This window comes from Drosophila pseudoobscura, chromosome 3 (genome assembly GCF_009870125.1).
Source record: "Drosophila pseudoobscura strain MV-25-SWS-2005 chromosome 3, UCI_Dpse_MV25, whole genome shotgun sequence".
In the NCBI taxonomy this organism is placed as follows: domain Eukaryota; kingdom Metazoa; phylum Arthropoda; class Insecta; order Diptera; family Drosophilidae; genus Drosophila; species Drosophila pseudoobscura.
This window is the reverse complement of record NC_046680.1, coordinates 7,158,258-7,176,650: the sequence shown is the minus strand read 5'-3', so window position 1 is coordinate 7,176,650 and position 18,393 is coordinate 7,158,258. Positions and strand designations below refer to the sequence as shown.

Sequence of the window (18,393 nt, the reverse complement as noted above, 5' to 3'; positions counted from 1 at the left end):
ACGTATCGAAATCGACTTTATCGGTTTTATCGGCCGATCGGCGCGTGACTGCCGTTTGTTTCAATTGCGTTGTGTACTAAGACAAAAGGTTGTAAATATGTTTACGCTGCATAAATATTATTGGGAGCTGGTTCTTAGCTCTATCTACCATGGAGTTATTGTGTTTAATTAGTCTTTCATGTGATGACGGGTTCGAAACTAAGTGGTTTCTCGTCGTTGAATAAACGTGGATGTTTTGGCAAATATCAGCATGTAAGTAGAATAATTTCATAATTCTATTTAGAACGGGGGTCGACACGGCCCTATCAATAAATATGTTACGAACCTTTGTTTTTCTTTGGGGCAAGGCCGGCTAGCCAGTCATCCCAGGGCTGGATACTTCCCAAGCCCTCAGGTCGCACAACAACCAACTGATTGGACATCTCGAACAAAATGAAACAACAAAAATAACCGACAAAAAAAAACTGAAAAAAACGGACTCTACTCGACAAACAACATTACAGTCTTCCCTCAACACAGACTTGGACCAGGACGAGGTGTCGATGTTTTACCCCCCCGACGCACCCACCCTACCTGAGATCTGAATCACACGTTCCGGATCTCCCTGCCATTGGCAAAAGCCTTACCCTCTCGTTGCTGTGGCTCCTCTTCCCCCCATACGAAACGCTTAACAATTCATTTCTTCGTTATAATCTTCACTTCATTTCCTATTTTCACACGATATCATTTCTAAACTAGGCCTGCCTATTCATCCCCCCCTCATCTTAGTACTACTGGCGGTTAATAAATAATTAGATTAATAGGAATAAATAATATAATAAATATAAATAAATAGGTTACATATATATAATAAATATGGACGGACTTAAATTACATATACTTATAACTAGAGACGTCTAACAAAAATAATTAATGGGAGTAAATAAGTTGATGTGCTTTTTTTCTTCTCCCTAAGTGGGCGAGGGTCCCGCACTACGTGGCCAGGTCTGATCCTTCGAGACCAGCAGGAAAAACAAGCCAGGGTGGCGGAGCTGTGACCTATTCCCTACGGCCAACAAAAAAAAATAAATTAGGGGTTTCTTTACTCCCCCTTTGGAGCGGACTCACTCTTATGCTTCCTGGTCCTGGTTCCTGGTCTTTCCCTGATCTGGATCCCCTGGAATCACATTTATTTATCTTTTATTCATTTTTTTGCAGGGTGATGGCCACTACTCCATCCTCATCCCACTCACTTTTTCTTTCAGAACACAAAAAAATCGCTAAGTCACTGTGCCCGGCGCGCATGCTCCTCCGTTGCGGGAATTTTTCTTTCTGAACCCCCTCTTGGATGTTCTGTTTAATGCTCCCGGCTGCCGATCCCCATGGCTCTCTCTTCTATCGCCCTTGAACTAGGTTCAAGGGCATGGCCTGATTCGGGCTGCTGGCGGCTCTCTTTTCTTTTGGGTGTGGGTGAGTTGGCTTCGGGACTCCGTTATGGGCTGAGATCGGAAATCCTCTCACAACGGCTCCGGAGAGCGCGCGGAACTCTAACTCTCCAGGACCAGGTGGCCACTCTTCGCTAACCTTTCCCCTTAAATTTTGGCCCTGCCACTCTGTTCAAAAAAATACCTTCCTCTCAGCGCTTCTAGGGTCTCGCCTATCGATATCTTCGCATGCAACAAATAGGGGAAAAGATAAAGGGGCACAGGAAAAGACGGTGCTTTTGCGCTGCCGCTCAAATACACTTCGTGTAACAGCGATCGGCACCAATACCATAACCATTCTTTTCAATTTTTCTTGCTGTCTACGCACACAACAGCACTGAAATATACATACATAGGTCCCAATTGCTAATGAATTTTCTTCTGGAAAACGAACTGTAACGAAGAGAGCGTGCGAGTGATTTAAGGGGACTGGGGAGATCTGGACTAGCGCACTCGACTCAAATATTATTGCCCTCGATCACCGCTGGAAATATTTTGTTTTCATTATACTGATAAGAACAGATCATTTGTTGTGGAATCTCGGCGACGACAACATGTACAACATGAAAATTTCTCTCCTGACCGTTCTGGCACTGATGCTGGCTGTCTGGACTGGCGCTGTAGCTGGAGGCGGGTAATCCAAGTGTACGTCGGAGAATAATTTTAATAAAAGAACTAACTTTCAGATTGTGTAACAGATCCCGTGACAATGCTGTGCATATTGGATCCCAATCAGGGCTAATAACCGTGAACAGCCCAATCTCTATGTCTTCTCCTGTGTCTGTCTTGAATAAAGTTGAAACGTGGCACTTATGAAGTTTTTATACCCGATACTCAAAATGAGTATTGGGGTATATTAGATTTGTGGTAAAAGTGGATGTGTGTAACGTCCAGAAGGAATCGTTTCCGACCCTATAAAGTATATATATTCTTGATCAGCATCAATAGCCGAGTCGATTGAGCCCTGTCTGTCTGTCCGTCCGTCCGTCTGTCCGTCTGTCCGTCTGTCCGTCCCCTTCAGCGCCTAATGCTCAAAGACTATAAGAGCTAGAGCAACGATGTTTTGGATCCAGACTTCTGTGATATGTCACTGCTACAAAAATATTTCAAAACTTTGCCCCGCCCACCTCCGCCCCCACAAAGGGCGAAAATCTGTGGCATCCACAATTTTAAAGATACAAGAAAACCAAAAACGCAGAATCGTAGAGAATGACCATATCTTTTAGACTGCAGAATCTGAATTGGATCGTATTACTAATATAGCCAGCATCAAGAAAACAATTTCATTTTTTCTCGCCCTGTCTCTCTCTAACACACACGTAGCATAGGCAGCTTTGCTTAGAGTAAAACATTAGCGCCTAGATCTCAGAGACTATAAAAGCTAGAGCAACCAAATTTGGTATCCACACTCCTAATATATCGGACCGAGACGAGTTTGTTTCAAAATTTCGCCACACCCCCTTCCGCCCCCGCAAAGGATGCAAATCTTGGGATATTCACAAATCTCAGAGACTATTAAAGCTAGAGTAACCAAATTTGGTATCCGCACTTCTGTTAGATCTCACTATAAAACGTATATCTCAAAATTTCGCCACACCCCCTTCCGCCCCCACAAAGGACGAAAATCTGTTGCATCCACAATATTGCAGATTTGAGAAAACTAAAAACGCAGAATCATAGATACCGACCATATCTATCAGATTGCTGATCAGATCTGATCATTTTTATAGCGAAAGGAAACAAATCAATTTGCAGTGGCTACGCAGCGCGTTACGTCACGCTCAGACTGATTTTCTGTCTCTCTCGCACGCACTCTTTGTCGTGTCGTTTAATATTAGCGGCGTCTGCCGGAGGAGAGCCATACTGACTTAGTATCGGGTATAACTGTAGAGTTGCGGTGTCCGCAGCAACTCACAACGTTCCCCCTCGTTTTTTTTTATGCCCGGTACTCACAGAATATAGGGGCTTATTAGGTTTGTGTAGATGCACCAACCAGATGGAAGCCATAAGGTATACAAATTATTGATTAACATCAATTTCCGAGCCACGGCAGTCATATTGCTTAAGGGTTAAATAAATCATAACAATATATACTGACTGAATATTGGGTATGAGGAGAGTCGCGCCCTATGCCTTTTTGGGGTACCAACAACATATTGTTTCAGATATTTGATTGATATATTGTATTGATATTTGATATATTTGATAAATATTCGTATTTCGTTTTTGTAACCCTATTCCTTCCTTAGTTTGTCAGCTATATTCAGCTGCTGCACAAATGTAACCACCGAAAAGGCCAGCTTGGCAACCTGTAAAGGAAATTTTGAGTCAATCAGAGTCGAAGAATTGTTAAGTATCTCATTTCCTTACGGTGATGTTGGTGTTCAAGCCTATGGGGAATATAGATCCGGCGGTGAAAGAGATCGGCATCTGGGCATTGTGCAGGAAGTAAATCAACGAAGATTTATATCTACGACTTGAGCTCTTCCAGTGGGAGTGAAATATGGCGAAGGCCAAGGACTCACAGTCATCCTTCAAGAGGTCACATGTGAAGCAGAAGGGAAATGTCTGAATAATCAGGCCATTTATATACGCCGCTATAGCCAACTTTGCCCAGAAGTCGGCAAAGAAGAAAAGATTGAGCATGGTTATCCCCAGGAGCAGACCGATAAGCAGGAATTGCACAAAGATGATAGTTTCGATCACAGGACGCATTACAGAGACGTATCTATTGGGGAATTCAGAGGGCAATCACTTAAGAATTCAATTGATTTACCTTAAATTTATACTCAAGAATAAGTTTGTGATCCTTGATACAAAACATAAGATCCTCATTGTTTTCATCATCACTCTTACGAGGGTCCGAGCAAAGGTTCTCGATTCTCTGCCTGAGGAGCTTTACGTGGCACCGTAGAATCAGACCGTACAGAAGGGGAAACACATCCATCATATATGTTTGACTAACTATGCCGTTCATGGGTATTAATTCCAGCACTGAAGCTATCCAAAGATTCATTGTGCTCTCGCGCCAATCAATGAATGGATTGTAGAGGTGAAATGGCAGCACTCCCGAAAAGATTGCCGTGAAAAAAGTCGATAGCGTATAGGCGGTGTACATAAACTGGTAGATGGGATAGACAATGTTGCATCGTGCCACCCAGCGGTGCACCTCCAGGCGCTCCGTGATGTTGATGCAACGCTTGTCCATGCGGCCAAGGAGCTCCTTGATCTTGTGGTAGCGCCACATATTGAGTCTCATGATAATCATCTTCAAAGGAAACCCCCCTGCGTTGTTTCCGACCTGCAGCACTGACAGCGCTTCACTTGGAGATAAGGTTTTCAACTCCACGAAAAAAGTGATGAAGACTCCGATTGGAACGTAGAGAATCCACCAAAAACTAATGACAATCGTCAGTATTATTCTGAAGGGTTTCCATCCTTCTTGTGGCGGTGTCCATCCCATTAAGATCATGGCGTACTCAAGGTACTTGAACGCCTCTGGCGAGGACATAAGATTCCACGGAAGTGGCTCTTTCAACAAGTTAATCAGCATTGCGTTTCGATGGTGATTGTATACGTCTAGCCTTTGACTGGGAGTAGACATGGCAAAATGTCTGTATTTATACCACCTCCTTGAACACTGGGCTACATATATCGCCTTTCCTGCCACCCTTGAAGCTCAATGCATTTCCCTGACAAATGTGTAACTCTTCCCACGCATTTCACGCATAATAATAATTGGAGACCAGTGGTTTTGCAACTTTGTGTCTTTTGCTTACTGAATTCTTGATTCAATAAATACTTGCAACGCGTTTTCTAAATCGAAATTCCCATTTTCCTGACTTAATATTCTACATTATTCGAAGATAATAAGAAAATAATATTATTGGGAGCTGGCTGTTAGCTCTATCTACCATGGAGTTATTGTGTTTAATTAGTCTTTCATGTGATGACGGGTTCGAAACTAAGTGGTTTCTCGTCGTTGAATAAACGTGGATGTTTTGGCAAATATCAGCATGTAAGTAGAATAATTTCATAATTCTATTTAGAACGGGGGTCGACACGGCCCTATCAATAAATAGGGGAAAAGATAAAGGGGCACAGGAAAAGACGGTGCTTTTGCGCTGCCGCTCAAATACACTTCGTGTAACAGCGATCGGCACCAATACCATAACCATTCTTTTCAATTTTTCTTGCTGTCTACGCACACAACAGCACTGAAATATACATACATAGGTCCCAATTGCTAATGAATTTTCTTCTGGAAAACGAACTGTAACTAAGAGAGCGTGCGAGTGATTTAAGGGGACTGGGGAGATCTGGACTAGCGCACTCGACTCAAATATTATTGCCCTCGATCACCGCTGGAAATATTTTGTTTTCATTATACTGATAAGAACAGATCATTTGTTGTGGAATCTCGGCGACGACAACATGTACAACATGAAAATTTCTCTCCTGACCGTTCTGGCACTGATGCTGGCTGTCTGGACTGGCGCTGTAGCTGGAGGCGGGTAATCCAAGTGTACGTCGGAGAATAATTTTAATAAAAGAACTAACTTTCAGATTGTGTAACAGATCCCGTGACAATGCTGTGCATATTGGATCCCAATCAGGGCTAATAACCGTGAACAGCCCAATCTCTATGTCTTCTCCTGTGTCTGTCTTGAATAAAGTTGAAACGTGGCACTTATGAAGTTTTTATACCCGATACTCAAAATGAGTATTGGGGTATATTAGATTTGTGGTAAAAGTGGATGTGTGTAACGTCCAGAAGGAATCGTTTCCGACCCTATAAAGTATATATATTCTTGATCAGCATCAATAGCCGAGTCGATTGAGCCCTGTCTGTCTGTCCGTCCGTCCGTCTGTCCGTCTGTCCGTCTGTCCGTCTGTCCGTCCCCTTCAGCGCCTAATGCTCAAAGACTATAAGAGCTAGAGCAACGATGTTTTGGATCCAGACTTCTGTGATATGTCACTGCTACAAAAATATTTCAAAACTTTGCCCCGCCCACCTCCGCCCCCACAAAGGGCGAAAATCTGTGGCATCCACAATTTTAAAGATACAAGAAAACCAAAAACGCAGAATCGTAGAGAATGACCATATCTTTTAGACTGCAGAATCTGAATTGGATCGTATTACTAATATAGCCAGCATCAAGAAAACAATTTCATTTTTTCTCGCCCTGTCTCTCTCTAACACACACGTAGCATAGGCAGCTTTGCTTAGAGTAAAACATTAGCGCCTAGATCTCAGAGACTATAAAAGCTAGAGCAACCAAATTTGGTATCCACACTCCTAATATATCGGACCGAGACGAGTTTGTTTCAAAATTTCGCCACACCCCCTTCCGCCCCCGCAAAGGATGCAAATCTTGGGATATTCACAAATCTCAGAGACTATTAAAGCTAGAGTAACCAAATTTGGTATCCGCACTTCTGTTAGATCTCACTATAAAACGTATATCTCAAAATTTCGCCACACCCCCTTCCGCCCCCACAAAGGACGAAAATCTGTTGCATCCACAATATTGCAGATTTGAGAAAACTAAAAACGCAGAATCATAGATACCGACCATATCTATCAGATTGCTGAATCTGGATCAGATCAGATCATTTTTATAGCGAAAGGAAACAAATCAATTTGCAGTGGCTACGCAGCGCGTTACGTCACGCTCAGACTGATTTTCTGTCTCTCTCGCACGCACTCTTTGTCGTGTCGTTTAATATTAGCGGCGTCTGCCGGAGGAGAGCCATACTGACTTAGTATCGGGTATAACTGTAGAGTTGCGGTGTCCGCAGCAACTCACAACGTTCCCCCTCGTTTTTTTTTATGCCCGGTACTCACAGAATATAGGGGCTTATTAGGTTTGTGTAGATGCACCAACCAGATGGAAGCCATAAGGTATACAAATTATTGATTAACATCAATTTCCGAGTCGATATAGCCACGGCAGTCATATTGCTTAAGGGTTAAATAAATCATAACAATATATACTGACTGAATATTGGGTATGAGGAGAGTCGCGCCCTATGCCTTTTTGGGGTACCAACAACATATTGTTTCAGATATTTGATTGATATATTGTATTGATATTTGATATATTTGATAAATATTCGTATTTCGTTTTTGTAACCCTATTCCTTCCTTAGTTTGTCAGCTATATTCAGCTGCTGCACAAATGTAACCACCGAAAAGGCCAGCTTGGCAACCTGTAAAGGAAATTTTGAGTCAATCAGAGTCGAAGAATTGTTAAGTATCTCATTTCCTTACGGTGATGTTGGTGTTCAAGCCTATGGGGAATATAGATCCGGCGGTGAAAGAGATCGGCATCTGGGCATTGTGCAGGAAGTAAATCAACGAAGATTTATATCTACGACTTGAGCTCTTCCAGTGGGAGTGAAATATGGCGAAGGCCAAGGACTCACAGTCATCCTTCAAGAGGTCACATGTGAAGCAGAAGGGAAATGTCTGAATAATCAGGCCATTTATATACGCCGCTATAGCCAACTTTGCCCAGAAGTCGGCAAAGAAGAAAAGATTGAGCATGGTTATCCCCAGGAGCAGACCGATAAGCAGGAATTGCACAAAGATGATAGTTTCGATCACAGGACGCATTACAGAGACGTATCTATTGGGGAATTCAGAGGGCAATCACTTAAGAATTCAATTGATTTACCTTAAATTTATACTCAAGAATAAGTTTGTGATCCTTGATACAAAACATAAGATCCTCATTGTTTTCATCATCACTCTTACGAGGGTCCGAGCAAAGGTTCTCGATTCTCTGCCTGAGGAGCTTTACGTGGCACCGTAGAATCAGACCGTACAGAAGGGGAAACACATCCATCATATATGTTTGACTAACTATGCCGTTCATGGGTATTAATTCCAGCACTGAAGCTATCCAAAGATTCATTGTGCTCTCGCGCCAATCAATGAATGGATTGTAGAGGTGAAATGGCAGCACTCCCGAAAAGATTGCCGTGAAAAAAGTCGATAGCGTATAGGCGGTGTACATAAACTGGTAGATGGGATAGACAATGTTGCATCGTGCCACCCAGCGGTGCACCTCCAGGCGCTCCGTGATGTTGATGCAACGCTTGTCCATGCGGCCAAGGAGCTCCTTGATCTTGTGGTAGCGCCACATATTGAGTCTCATGATAATCATCTTCAAAGGAAACCCCCCTGCGTTGTTTCCGACCTGCAGCACTGACAGCGCTTCACTTGGAGATAAGGTTTTCAACTCCACGAAAAAAGTGATGAAGACTCCGATTGGAACGTAGAGAATCCACCAAAAACTAATGACAATCGTCAGTATTATTCTGAAGGGTTTCCATCCTTCTTGTGGCGGTGTCCATCCCATTAAGATCATGGCGTACTCAAGGTACTTGAACGCCTCTGGCGAGGACATAAGATTCCACGGAAGTGGCTCTTTCAACAAGTTAATCAGCATTGCGTTTCGATGGTGATTGTATACGTCTAGCCTTTGACTGGGAGTAGACATGGCAAAATGTCTGTATTTATACCACCTCCTTGAACACTGGGCTACATATATCGCCTTTCCTGCCACCCTTGAAGCTCAATGCATTTCCCTGACAAATGTGTAACTCTTCCCACGCATTTCACGCATAATAATAATTGGAGACCAGTGGTTTTGCAACTTTGTGTCTTTTGCTTACTGAATTCTTGATTCAATAAATACTTGCAACGCGTTTTCTAAATCGAAATTCCCATTTTCCTGACTTAATATTCTACATTATTCGAAGATAATAAGAAAATAATATTATTGGGAGCTGGCTGTTAGCTCTATCTACCATGGAGTTATTGTGTTTAATTAGTCTTTCATGTGATGACGGGTTCGAAACTAAGTGGTTTCTCGTCGTTGAATAAACGTGGATGTTTTGGCAAATATCAGCATGTAAGTAGAATAATTTCATAATTCTATTTAGAACGGGGGTCGACACGGCCCTATCAATAAATAGGGGAAAAGATAAAGGGGCACAGGAAAAGACGGTGCTTTTGCGCTGCCGCTCAAATACACTTCGTGTAACAGCGATCGGCACCAATACCATAACCATTCTTTTCAATTTTTCTTGCTGTCTACGCACACAACAGCACTGAAATATACATACATAGGTCCCAATTGCTAATGAATTTTCTTCTGGAAAACGAACTGTAACGAAGAGAGCGTGCGAGTGATTTAAGGGGACTGGGGAGATCTGGACTAGCGCACTCGATTCAAATATTATTGCCCTCGATCACCGTTGGAAATATTTTGTTTTCATTATACTGCTAAGAACAGATCATTTGTTGTGGAATCTCGGCGACGACAACATGTACAACATGAAAATTTCTCTCCTGACCGTTCTGGCACTGATGCTGGCTGTCTGGACTGGCGCTGTAGCTGGAGGCGGGTAATCCAAGTGTACGTCGGAGAATAATTTTAATAAAAGAACTAACTTTCAGATTGTGTAACAGATCCCGTGACAATGCTGTGCATATTGGATCCCAATCAGGGCTAATAACCGTGAACAGCCCAATCTCTATGTCTTCTCCTGTGTCTGTCTTGAATAAAGTTGAAACGTGGCACTTATGAAGTTTTTTTTTTTTATGCCCGGTACTCACAGAATATAGGGGCTTATTAGGTTTGTGTAGATGCACCAACCAGATGGAAGCCATAAGGTATACAAATTATTGATTAACATCAATTTCCGAGTCGATATAGCCACGGCAGTCATATTGCTTAAGGGTTAAATAAATCATAACAATATATACTGACTGAATATTGGGTATGAGGAGAGTCGCGCCCTATGCCTTTTTGGGGTACCAACAACATATTGTTTCAGATATTTGATTGATATATTGTATTGATATTTGATATATTTGATAAATATTCGTATTTCGTTTTTGTAACCCTATTCCTTCCTTAGTTTGTCAGCTATATTCAGCTGCTGCACAAATGTAACCACCGAAAAGGCCAGCTTGGCAACCTGTAAAGGAAATTTTGAGTCAATCAGAGTCGAAGAATTGTTAAGTATCTCATTTCCTTACGGTGATGTTGGTGTTCAAGCCTATGGGGAATATAGATCCGGCGGTGAAAGAGATCGGCATCTGGGCATTGTGCAGGAAGTAAATCAACGAAGATTTATATCTACGACTTGAGCTCTTCCAGTGGGAGTGAAATATGGCGAAGGCCAAGGACTCACAGTCATCCTTCAAGAGGTCACATGTGAAGCAGAAGGGAAATGTCTGAATAATCAGGCCATTTATATACGCCGCTATAGCCAACTTTGCCCAGAAGTCGGCAAAGAAGAAAAGATTGAGCATGGTTATCCCCAGGAGCAGACCGATAAGCAGGAATTGCACAAAGATGATAGTTTCGATCACAGGACGCATTACAGAGACGTATCTATTGGGGAATTCAGAGGGCAATCACTTAAGAATTCAATTGATTTACCTTAAATTTATACTCAAGAATAAGTTTGTGATCCTTGATACAAAACATAAGATCCTCATTGTTTTCATCATCACTCTTACGAGGGTCCGAGCAAAGGTTCTCGATTCTCTGCCTGAGGAGCTTTACGTGGCACCGTAGAATCAGACCGTACAGAAGGGGAAACACATCCATCATATATGTTTGACTAACTATGCCGTTCATGGGTATTAATTCCAGCACTGAAGCTATCCAAAGATTCATTGTGCTCTCGCGCCAATCAATGAATGGATTGTAGAGGTGAAATGGCAGCACTCCCGAAAAGATTGCCGTGAAAAAAGTCGATAGCGTATAGGCGGTGTACATAAACTGGTAGATGGGATAGACAATGTTGCATCGTGCCACCCAGCGGTGCACCTCCAGGCGCTCCGTGATGTTGATGCAACGCTTGTCCATGCGGCCAAGGAGCTCCTTGATCTTGTGGTAGCGCCACATATTGAGTCTCATGATAATCATCTTCAAAAGTGATGAAGACTCCGATTGGAACGTAGAGAATCCACCAAAAACTAATGACAATCGTCAGTATTATTCTGAAGGGTTTCCATCCTTCTTGTGGCGGTGTCCATCCCATTAAGATCATGGCGTACTCAAGGTACTTGAACGCCTCTGGCGAGGACATAAGATTCCACGGAAGTGGCTCGTCTAGCCTTTGACTGGGAGTAGACATGGCAAAATGTCTGTATTTATACCACCTCCTTGAACACTGGGCTACATATATCGGCTTTCCTGCCACCCTTGAAGCTCAATGCATTTCCCTGACAAATGTGTAACTCTTCCCACGCATTTCACGCATAATAATAATTGGAGACCAGTGGTTTTGCAACTTTGTGTCTTTTGCTTACTGAATTCTTGATTCAATAAATACTTGCAATGCGTTTTCTAAATCGAAATTCCCATTTTCCTGACTTAATATTCTACATTATTCGAAGATAATAAGAAAATAATATTATTGGGAGCTGGTTTTTAGCTCTATCTACCATGGAGTTATTGCGTTTAATTAGTCTTTCATGTGATGACGGGTTCGAAACTAAGTGGTTTCTCGTCGTTGAATAAACGTGGATGTTTTGGCAAATATCAGCATGTAAGTAGAATAATTTCATAATTCTATTTAGAACGGGGGTCGACACGGCCCTATCAATAAATAGGGGAAAAGATAAAGGGGCACAGGAAAAGACGGTGCTTTTGCGCTGCCGCTCAAATACACTTCGTGTAACAGCGATCGGCACCAATACCATAACCATTCTTTTCAATTGTAAACATTTCCACGATATATTTCTATACGTGAGTAGGGGATGGATTGGAGGGGATGTCGAGGTCACGGCCGGTGGGGATTCTTTGGTTCCGTGCTCATTCGGTAACTTGGGGGGGGGGGGGTTCGTTTGACCGCGTCTCGACTCCTACTACATAAACTTTAAAATGTTAGAATCCCGTGACGCTACAGGGAGCGAACTCCGAAAACAACACTATGCCTATTCCGAGCATAACGGACATTACATGGCACAATCATAGGGTGTACCCGAAAGTACCAGGGGCTTTCGTCGGCGTGTTCCAAACTCTCGCGGGCGTGAGGTCTTGCGATGGAAGTCGACCCACACGATTCTATACCCACCCTTCCATGATTTCCAGGGGTGCGAAGGTTCTGGAAATCCCTACTATTCTTACCCTACCCCATTAGGTCACCCTGTCCCTAGGAAAATATAAGTCTACTCCAGGTTCATTGCTAATACAATTCACTATATTTCGTGGTACTTCATCATCGACATGTTGCTTCAATCAAAACTAACAAACCACGGTTCACTTCTTAACATAACACAAGTCTTGCACTACAACCAGCAGGCAACTCAAAAAAAATTTTAATGGAATGAAAAAAAAATAAGAGGAGGCTTAATCAAAAAAAAATTCTTATAGATATAGGTATATATAAATGGGGGAGTATAATGAGATAATATATGAATATAATATAAGATTTTAGAATTAAGTAAATTAGGTTTGTATAAAGGAAAAAAAATAAAATAAAAAAATTATTCAATAGCAGCAGGGGTCATACCAGCGATCAGCAATGGCGAGCCAAAACGAAATTTAATTTAACATTATAAATTTATTTAATTTTTGTTTTTCTGGGTTGAGGAGATTTTTTTTTCTATGTTGGTTAGTGTATTGCTTGGCTACGTTTCCATGCATTAAAAGAATGCAGGGAATGCGAGCAATGCAAGCTTAGCAGCATTGGCACCGAAGAGACCGAAAAGCTTCGAGCGTGTGAAACGCAAGCGTTGCGCTCTCTTATCAGCAGCGGCTGGCCGCTGCGCATGCGTTTGAGATTTGCACGAATACAAGCGCAAAGGAGAAAATTAAAATTGGGTCACTTACGGCTTGCATACAGTGGTCCCTCGCTGAAAGGCGCCTTTCGTTGTGGAGCTGTGGAGACCCTGTTAGTGTGTGCCCAAATCGGAGGGGGATTGGGAAATAGGGGGGGTATGAAAAGGGGTTTTTTTTTGTCTGTTATTTCATGATTAAATCGTTCGGTCTCCAACCCGCAAAAATAAATTCCGTTTTGGGAACTGGCACATTCACGCCTAGCGAGGTAGGACTGTACCTCAGAGTTAAAGAATATAAGTGCTTAAAGAACAAGAAAAATTACAATTAAAACTACACTATGCTACAAAATCTCGGTCCGGATCCGTGGCGGCGTCTTCTAGGCCGTCGCAGACAGCGAGTTAGCGGCGCATAGGTAGGGGGGGTAATCTCTATGCCCTCTATGCCCTCGATGCGCGTACGTTAGATATGGCGCAAGGGTTAGGGCCGGTGGAGGTTATGTCGCCGGGCAGGTGGATGCTTCAACGACTCCAAAAGGGAACAAAAATTCGGCCCCACACCAAGGTCGACTCCGAAGAGTACTCCCGTCAAGGGTGGGAGTTTGGTGTGGGTGTGGGCAGAACTTTGGGAGAGCCGGGTGGCTACCGCTCGGGGCCAGGGCCCTATGGGCGAAACAGAACCAAAACCACGAGGCTCAGAAAAAAATCTAAATTTTCCCTACAGGGCACTTTTACATACCGGTTTTTCCGGGCTTTTCCACGGAGACACGAGTGTTGGGTTCTCCTGGCCGAGTTGTGGGACGCACGGGTTTGCACCAAGAACAACACTTGCCAGTTTTCTCGGCGCACGGTTATTAATTGTCGCCCGATTTTTGCGGCGCGCCCACCGGGTGGGACTTTCCCCGTTCCGTTTTATTTATTTTCGGATTGTCTTTGTGGCACTTATTCGGGTTGTACTTTCTTACTTTTCTTTTCTTTTGGGATTACACGTGGTCGATTTAGTTATATATTTTTTTCCCCGAAGCGGCGATAGCCACCGGCTGCACAGATTCAAATTTTCAAAAGAGAACGTTCTGGTGCTTTTGCACTGCTTAAATACGAGCTTACCGATCTTAAAGCTCGGCTTCGAAAGCTCCGTTGCGATGCGCTGCACAGCACTTACGGCAGCTCAGCTCAGCTGTTCCCTACCTCGAGCTTGCTTGCACCCACCCCAACTATACTATGCCCTGCAGCGATAATTGGCCCAAGGTTATTGCATGCGATATCCGAGCACCATAGCGATAACCTATTTTGAATCGGTATTGTCCAACCGCAACCGTTACACAATTTTTCTTGCTGTCTACGCACACAACAGCACTGAAATATACATACATAGGTCCCAATTGCTAATGAATTTTCTTCTGGAAAACGAACTGTAACGAAGAGAGCGTGCGAGTGATTTAAGGGGACTGGGGAGATCTGGACTAGCGCACTCGATTCAAATATTATTGCCCTCGATCACCGTTGGAAATATTTTGTTTTCATTATACTGATAAGAACAGATCATTTGTTGTGGAATCTCGGCGACGACAACATGTACAACATGAAAATTTCTCTCCTGACCGTTCTGGCAATAATGCTGGCTGTGTGGACTGGCGCTGTAGCTGGAGGTGGGTAATCCAAGTGTACGTCGGAGAATAATTTTAATAAAAGAACTAACTTTCAGATTGTGTAACAGATCCCGTGACAATGCTGTGCATATTGGATCCCAATCAGGGCTAATAACCGTGAACAGCCCAATCTCTATGTCTTCTCCTGTGTCTGTCTTGAATAAAGTTGAAACGTGGCACTTATGAAGTTTTTTTTTTTTTATGCCCGGTACTCACAGAATATAGGGGCTTATTAGGTTTGTGTAGATGTACCAACCAGATGGAAGCCATAAGGTATACAAATTATTGATTAACATCAATTTCCGAGTCGATATAGCCACGGCAGTCATATTGCTTAAGGGTTAAATAAATCATAACAATATATACTGACTGAATATTGGGTATGAGGAGAGTCGCGCCCTATGCCTTTTTGGGGTACCAACAACATATTGTTTCAGATATTTGATAGATATATTGTATTGATATTTGATATATTTGATAAATATTCGTATTTCGTTTTTGTAACCCTATTCCTTCCTTAGTTTGTCAGCTATATTCAACTGCTGCACAAATGTAACCACCGAAAAGGCCAACTTGGCAACCTGTAAAGGAAATTTTGAGTCAATCAGAGTCGAAAAATTATTAAGTATCTCATTTCCTTACGGTGATGTTGGTTTTCAAGCCAATGGGGAATATAGATCCGGCGGTGAAAGAGATCGGCATCTGGGCATTGTGCAGGAAGTAAATCAACGAAGATTTATATCTACGACTTGAGCTCTTCCAGTGGGAGTGAAATATGGCGAAGGCCAAGGACTCACAGTCATCCTTCAAGAGGTCACATGTGAAGCAGAAGGGAAATGTCTGAATAATCAGGCCATTTATATACGCCGCTATAGCCAACTTTGCCCAGAAGTCGGCAAAGAAGAAAAGATTGAGCATGGTTATCCCCAGGAGCAGACCGATAAGCAGGAATTGCACAAAGATGATAGTTTCGATCACAGGACGCATCACAGAGACGTATCTATTGGGGAATTCAGAGGGAAATCACTTAAGAATTCAATTGATTTACCATAAATTTATACTCAAGAATAAGTTTGTGATCCTTGATACAAAACACAAGATCCTCATTGTTTTCATCATCACTCTTGCGAGGGTCCGAGCAAAGGTTCTCGATTCTCTGCCTGAGGAGCTTTACGTGGCACCGTAGAATCAGACCGTACAGAAGGGGAAACACATCCATCATATATGTTTGACTAACTATGCCGTTCATGGGTATTAATTCCAGCACTGAAGCTATCCAAAGATTCATTGTGCTCTCGCGCCAATCAATGAATGGATTGTAGAGGCGAAATGGCAGCACTCCCGAAAAGATTGCCGTGAAAAAAGTCGATAGCGTATAGGCGGTGTACATAAACTGGTAGATGAGATAGACAATGTTGCATCGTGCCACCCAGCGGTGCACCTCCAGGCGCTCCGTGATGTTGATGCAACGCTTGTCCATGCGGCCAAGGAGCTCCTTGATCTTGTGGTAGCGCCACATATTGAGTCTCATGATAATCATCTTCAAAGGAAACCCCCCTGCGTTGATTCCGACCTGCAGCACTGACAGCGCTTCACTTGGAGATAAGGTTTTCAACTCCACGAAAAAAGTGATGAAGACTCCGATTGGAACGTAGAGAATCCACCAAAAACTAATGACAATCGTCAGTATTATTCTGAAGGGTTTCCATCCTTCTTGTGGCGGTGTCCATCCCATTAAGATCATGGCGTACTCAAGGTACTTGAACGCCTCTGGCGAGGACATAAGATTCCACGGAAGTGGCTCTTTCAACAAGTTAATCAGCATTGCGTTTCGATGGTGATTGTATACGTCTAGCCTTTGACTGGGAGTAGACATGGCAAAATGTCTGTATTTATACCACCTCCTTGAACACTGGGCTACATATATCGCCTTTCCTGCCACCCTTGAAGCTCAATGCATTTCCCTGACAAATGTGTAACTCTTCCCACGCATTTCATGCATAATAATAATTGGAGACCAGTGGTTTTGCAACTTTGTGTCTTTTGCTTACTGAATTCTTGATTCAATAAATACTTGCAATGCGTTTTCTAAATCGAAATTCCCATTTTCCTGACCTAATATTCTACATTATTCGAAGATAATAAGAAAATATTCTGCACGTGGAAAGCCTGCATGGGTAAACATATTGATGGACTGTTTTATACCCGGTACTGCAGAGTATAGGCCTATATAATTAAGGAACAAACTTGCAGTTTCTGTAATGATGTGATCCCAAGCAGGACTAATAATCGTGTGCAGCTGTGTCTCTCGTGAATAAAGTAGAAACGTTGAACCTCATGGGGTCTATTATATTTTTACTTGAGCTTTTGAAGCCTCCTGGTTCTGTCCTTCATAAGAAAAACTCTGCCGCGGCTGCTGTTAGTCTGATAGGTAGGTATGTATGTACATATGTATGTATGCGTGTGGCAAATCACATTAGACATTCCATGCCCCTGGCCAGGAGTTGGGCATGTGCGTCCTTCGGCTACTTGTAAGAGGTCCCACAGACCATTGCAGACAGATTTTTCTGCCCTATCTTAGGGTATACATTATTTAATTTGTCCACCATTTTTGCTATTGTCCTTTCTGTGGAAACAGTATACGTAAAAGTCGCTATAGGGTAGGCGCTATAGGTAGGCTTCCGATTTGGACTACTTTTTGGCATATTTTTTGCAATAGCACCAGTCCTTCTGCAAGGGTATCCCAAGCTTTGGCTTCCACTTTCTTTCCTTACTTTCGTGTTTCATTTACTTTCTCTTTTTTGTGTGGGCCGGGGGGAAGAGGGTCTACCCGCTGGCGGTCGTGTCAAGTTGAATGAACATGGACAAGTTTTGCCACTTCCATTCCTGGCTGGCGGGCAGACAGGCGGTGCGGAGAAAGTTTCTGTGCTGTATCTCGCATCAGAGTTTCGGAGCATTTCTCCCGGAGACCAGACCCTACACAACCCCTCCCACCTCACGTACCTTTTGCGGCTGCTTTTGGCTCATTTCAAATACATTAACATTTTGACCTTTCGGAAAAAAGTTGGAGCTCAGGCTCGGTCCCATCTCGTCTGGAATTTAATTTCAAGTTGTGTGCAGATTGCGCAAATCACACGATTGCCTCCATCATGTTCTTTCGATTCGGGGCATGCCGCTGCATACCTGCAGGCCCAAGGATATCGTAATCCGAACACACGTGTAGCGGGAACTTTGCTTCATCAAACTGAAAATTGAATTCACGTAAGCCCGGAGAAAGTCACACAAAAATGAGAATAAAATTCACGGGACACGGCGATGCAGACGGAGACGTAGATGGAAAGGAAGACACGTGGCAGAGGGACGGACGGACAGGCGTGAAACGTCGAACGTGTCAAGGTCAAGTTACCATTGTCCTCGTCGTCCTTCTGCCTTTTTCCCTTATAGCTTGCCCCATTCAGCGCCTCCTCCTCCT

At 43.1% G+C, this 18,393-nt stretch overlaps 4 protein-coding genes and 4 long non-coding RNA genes across 11 annotated transcripts; 3 read left to right on the top strand and 5 right to left on the bottom strand.

Annotated features, from left to right (window-relative positions):
* Window positions 1–142: 142 nt before the first annotated feature.
* On the top strand, window positions 143–2,276 carry LOC26532080 (uncharacterized). 2 transcript variants are annotated; one of them, XR_004468913.1, is made up of 3 exons: window positions 143–252; window positions 1,799–2,108; window positions 2,162–2,276. It is a non-coding gene; the product is annotated as an uncharacterized lncRNA (long non-coding RNA). The 2 variants fall into 2 exon arrangements; XR_004468914.1 differs by having other exon boundaries at window positions 238–252; window positions 1,820–2,108.
* Window positions 2,277–3,646: 1,370 nt separating this feature from the next.
* LOC117183697 (odorant receptor 98a-like) lies at window positions 3,647–4,725 on the bottom strand. Its single transcript, XM_033378533.1, has 3 exons — window positions 4,253–4,725; window positions 3,834–4,191; window positions 3,647–3,772 (listed from the first exon to the last, which is right to left on the bottom strand). The coding sequence occupies exons 1-3, from the start codon at window positions 4,720–4,722 to the stop codon at window positions 3,698–3,700; spliced, it is 903 nt and encodes a 300-aa protein (XP_033234424.1). The 5' UTR covers window positions 4,723–4,725; the 3' UTR covers window positions 3,647–3,697.
* Window positions 4,726–5,370: 645 nt separating this feature from the next.
* Window positions 5,371–6,156, top strand: LOC117183698 (uncharacterized). Of its 2 annotated transcripts, none has more exons than XR_004468835.1 (3): window positions 5,371–5,481; window positions 5,679–5,988; window positions 6,042–6,156. It is a non-coding gene; the product is annotated as an uncharacterized lncRNA (long non-coding RNA). The 2 variants fall into 2 exon arrangements; XR_004468836.1 differs by having other exon boundaries at window positions 5,467–5,481; window positions 5,700–5,988.
* Window positions 6,157–7,550: 1,394 nt separating this feature from the next.
* LOC6898223 (odorant receptor 98a-like) lies at window positions 7,551–8,629 on the bottom strand. The gene is made up of 3 exons (XM_033378465.1): window positions 8,157–8,629; window positions 7,738–8,095; window positions 7,551–7,676 (listed from the first exon to the last, which is right to left on the bottom strand). The coding sequence occupies exons 1-3, from the start codon at window positions 8,624–8,626 to the stop codon at window positions 7,602–7,604; spliced, it is 903 nt and encodes a 300-aa protein (XP_033234356.1). The 5' UTR covers window positions 8,627–8,629; the 3' UTR covers window positions 7,551–7,601.
* Window positions 8,630–9,293: 664 nt separating this feature from the next.
* On the top strand, window positions 9,294–10,060 carry LOC117183691 (uncharacterized). Of its 2 annotated transcripts, none has more exons than XR_004468831.1 (3): window positions 9,294–9,385; window positions 9,583–9,892; window positions 9,946–10,060. It is a non-coding gene; the product is annotated as an uncharacterized lncRNA (long non-coding RNA). The 2 variants fall into 2 exon arrangements; XR_004468832.1 differs by having other exon boundaries at window positions 9,371–9,385; window positions 9,604–9,892.
* Window positions 10,061–10,331: 271 nt separating this feature from the next.
* On the bottom strand, window positions 10,332–11,417 carry LOC117183690 (odorant receptor 98a-like). The gene is made up of 3 exons (XM_033378466.1): window positions 10,938–11,417; window positions 10,519–10,876; window positions 10,332–10,457 (listed from the first exon to the last, which is right to left on the bottom strand). Exons 1-3 carry the CDS (start codon window positions 11,414–11,416, stop codon window positions 10,383–10,385), a joined length of 912 nt encoding a protein of 303 aa, XP_033234357.1. The 5' UTR covers window position 11,417; the 3' UTR covers window positions 10,332–10,382.
* A 1,080-nt stretch (window positions 11,418–12,497) lies between these two features.
* Window positions 12,498–14,619, bottom strand: LOC117183692 (uncharacterized). Its single transcript, XR_004468833.1, has 2 exons — window positions 14,012–14,619; window positions 12,498–13,935 (listed from the first exon to the last, which is right to left on the bottom strand). It is a non-coding gene; the product is annotated as an uncharacterized lncRNA (long non-coding RNA).
* Window positions 14,620–15,370: 751 nt separating this feature from the next.
* LOC6898222 (odorant receptor 98a-like) lies at window positions 15,371–16,761 on the bottom strand. The gene is made up of 3 exons (XM_002138252.3): window positions 15,983–16,761; window positions 15,564–15,921; window positions 15,371–15,502 (listed from the first exon to the last, which is right to left on the bottom strand). Exons 1-3 carry the CDS (start codon window positions 16,744–16,746, stop codon window positions 15,428–15,430), a joined length of 1,197 nt encoding a protein of 398 aa, XP_002138288.3. The 5' UTR covers window positions 16,747–16,761; the 3' UTR covers window positions 15,371–15,427.
* Window positions 16,762–18,393: the final 1,632 nt, after the last annotated feature.

Coding starts and splice junctions, on each gene's coding strand:
- LOC117183697 (XM_033378533.1), bottom strand. CDS start 4,722: ATGAGACTCAATATGTGGCGCTACCACAAGATCAAGGAGCTCCTTGGC. Junction 4,192..4,252: donor GATCACAAACTTATTCTTGA/GTATAAATTTAA, acceptor ATTCCCCAATAG/ATACGTCTCTGTAATGCGTC. Junction 3,773..3,833: donor GCTTGAACACCAACATCACC/GTAAGGAAATGA, acceptor TTTCCTTTACAG/GTTGCCAAGCTGGCCTTTTC.
- LOC6898223 (XM_033378465.1), bottom strand. CDS start 8,626: ATGAGACTCAATATGTGGCGCTACCACAAGATCAAGGAGCTCCTTGGC. Junction 8,096..8,156: donor GATCACAAACTTATTCTTGA/GTATAAATTTAA, acceptor ATTCCCCAATAG/ATACGTCTCTGTAATGCGTC. Junction 7,677..7,737: donor GCTTGAACACCAACATCACC/GTAAGGAAATGA, acceptor TTTCCTTTACAG/GTTGCCAAGCTGGCCTTTTC.
- LOC117183690 (XM_033378466.1), bottom strand. CDS start 11,416: ATGATTATCATGAGACTCAATATGTGGCGCTACCACAAGATCAAGGAG. Junction 10,877..10,937: donor GATCACAAACTTATTCTTGA/GTATAAATTTAA, acceptor ATTCCCCAATAG/ATACGTCTCTGTAATGCGTC. Junction 10,458..10,518: donor GCTTGAACACCAACATCACC/GTAAGGAAATGA, acceptor TTTCCTTTACAG/GTTGCCAAGCTGGCCTTTTC.
- LOC6898222 (XM_002138252.3), bottom strand. CDS start 16,746: ATGCTGATTAACTTGTTGAAAGAGCCACTTCCGTGGAATCTTATGTCC. Junction 15,922..15,982: donor GATCACAAACTTATTCTTGA/GTATAAATTTAT, acceptor ATTCCCCAATAG/ATACGTCTCTGTGATGCGTC. Junction 15,503..15,563: donor GCTTGAAAACCAACATCACC/GTAAGGAAATGA, acceptor TTTCCTTTACAG/GTTGCCAAGTTGGCCTTTTC.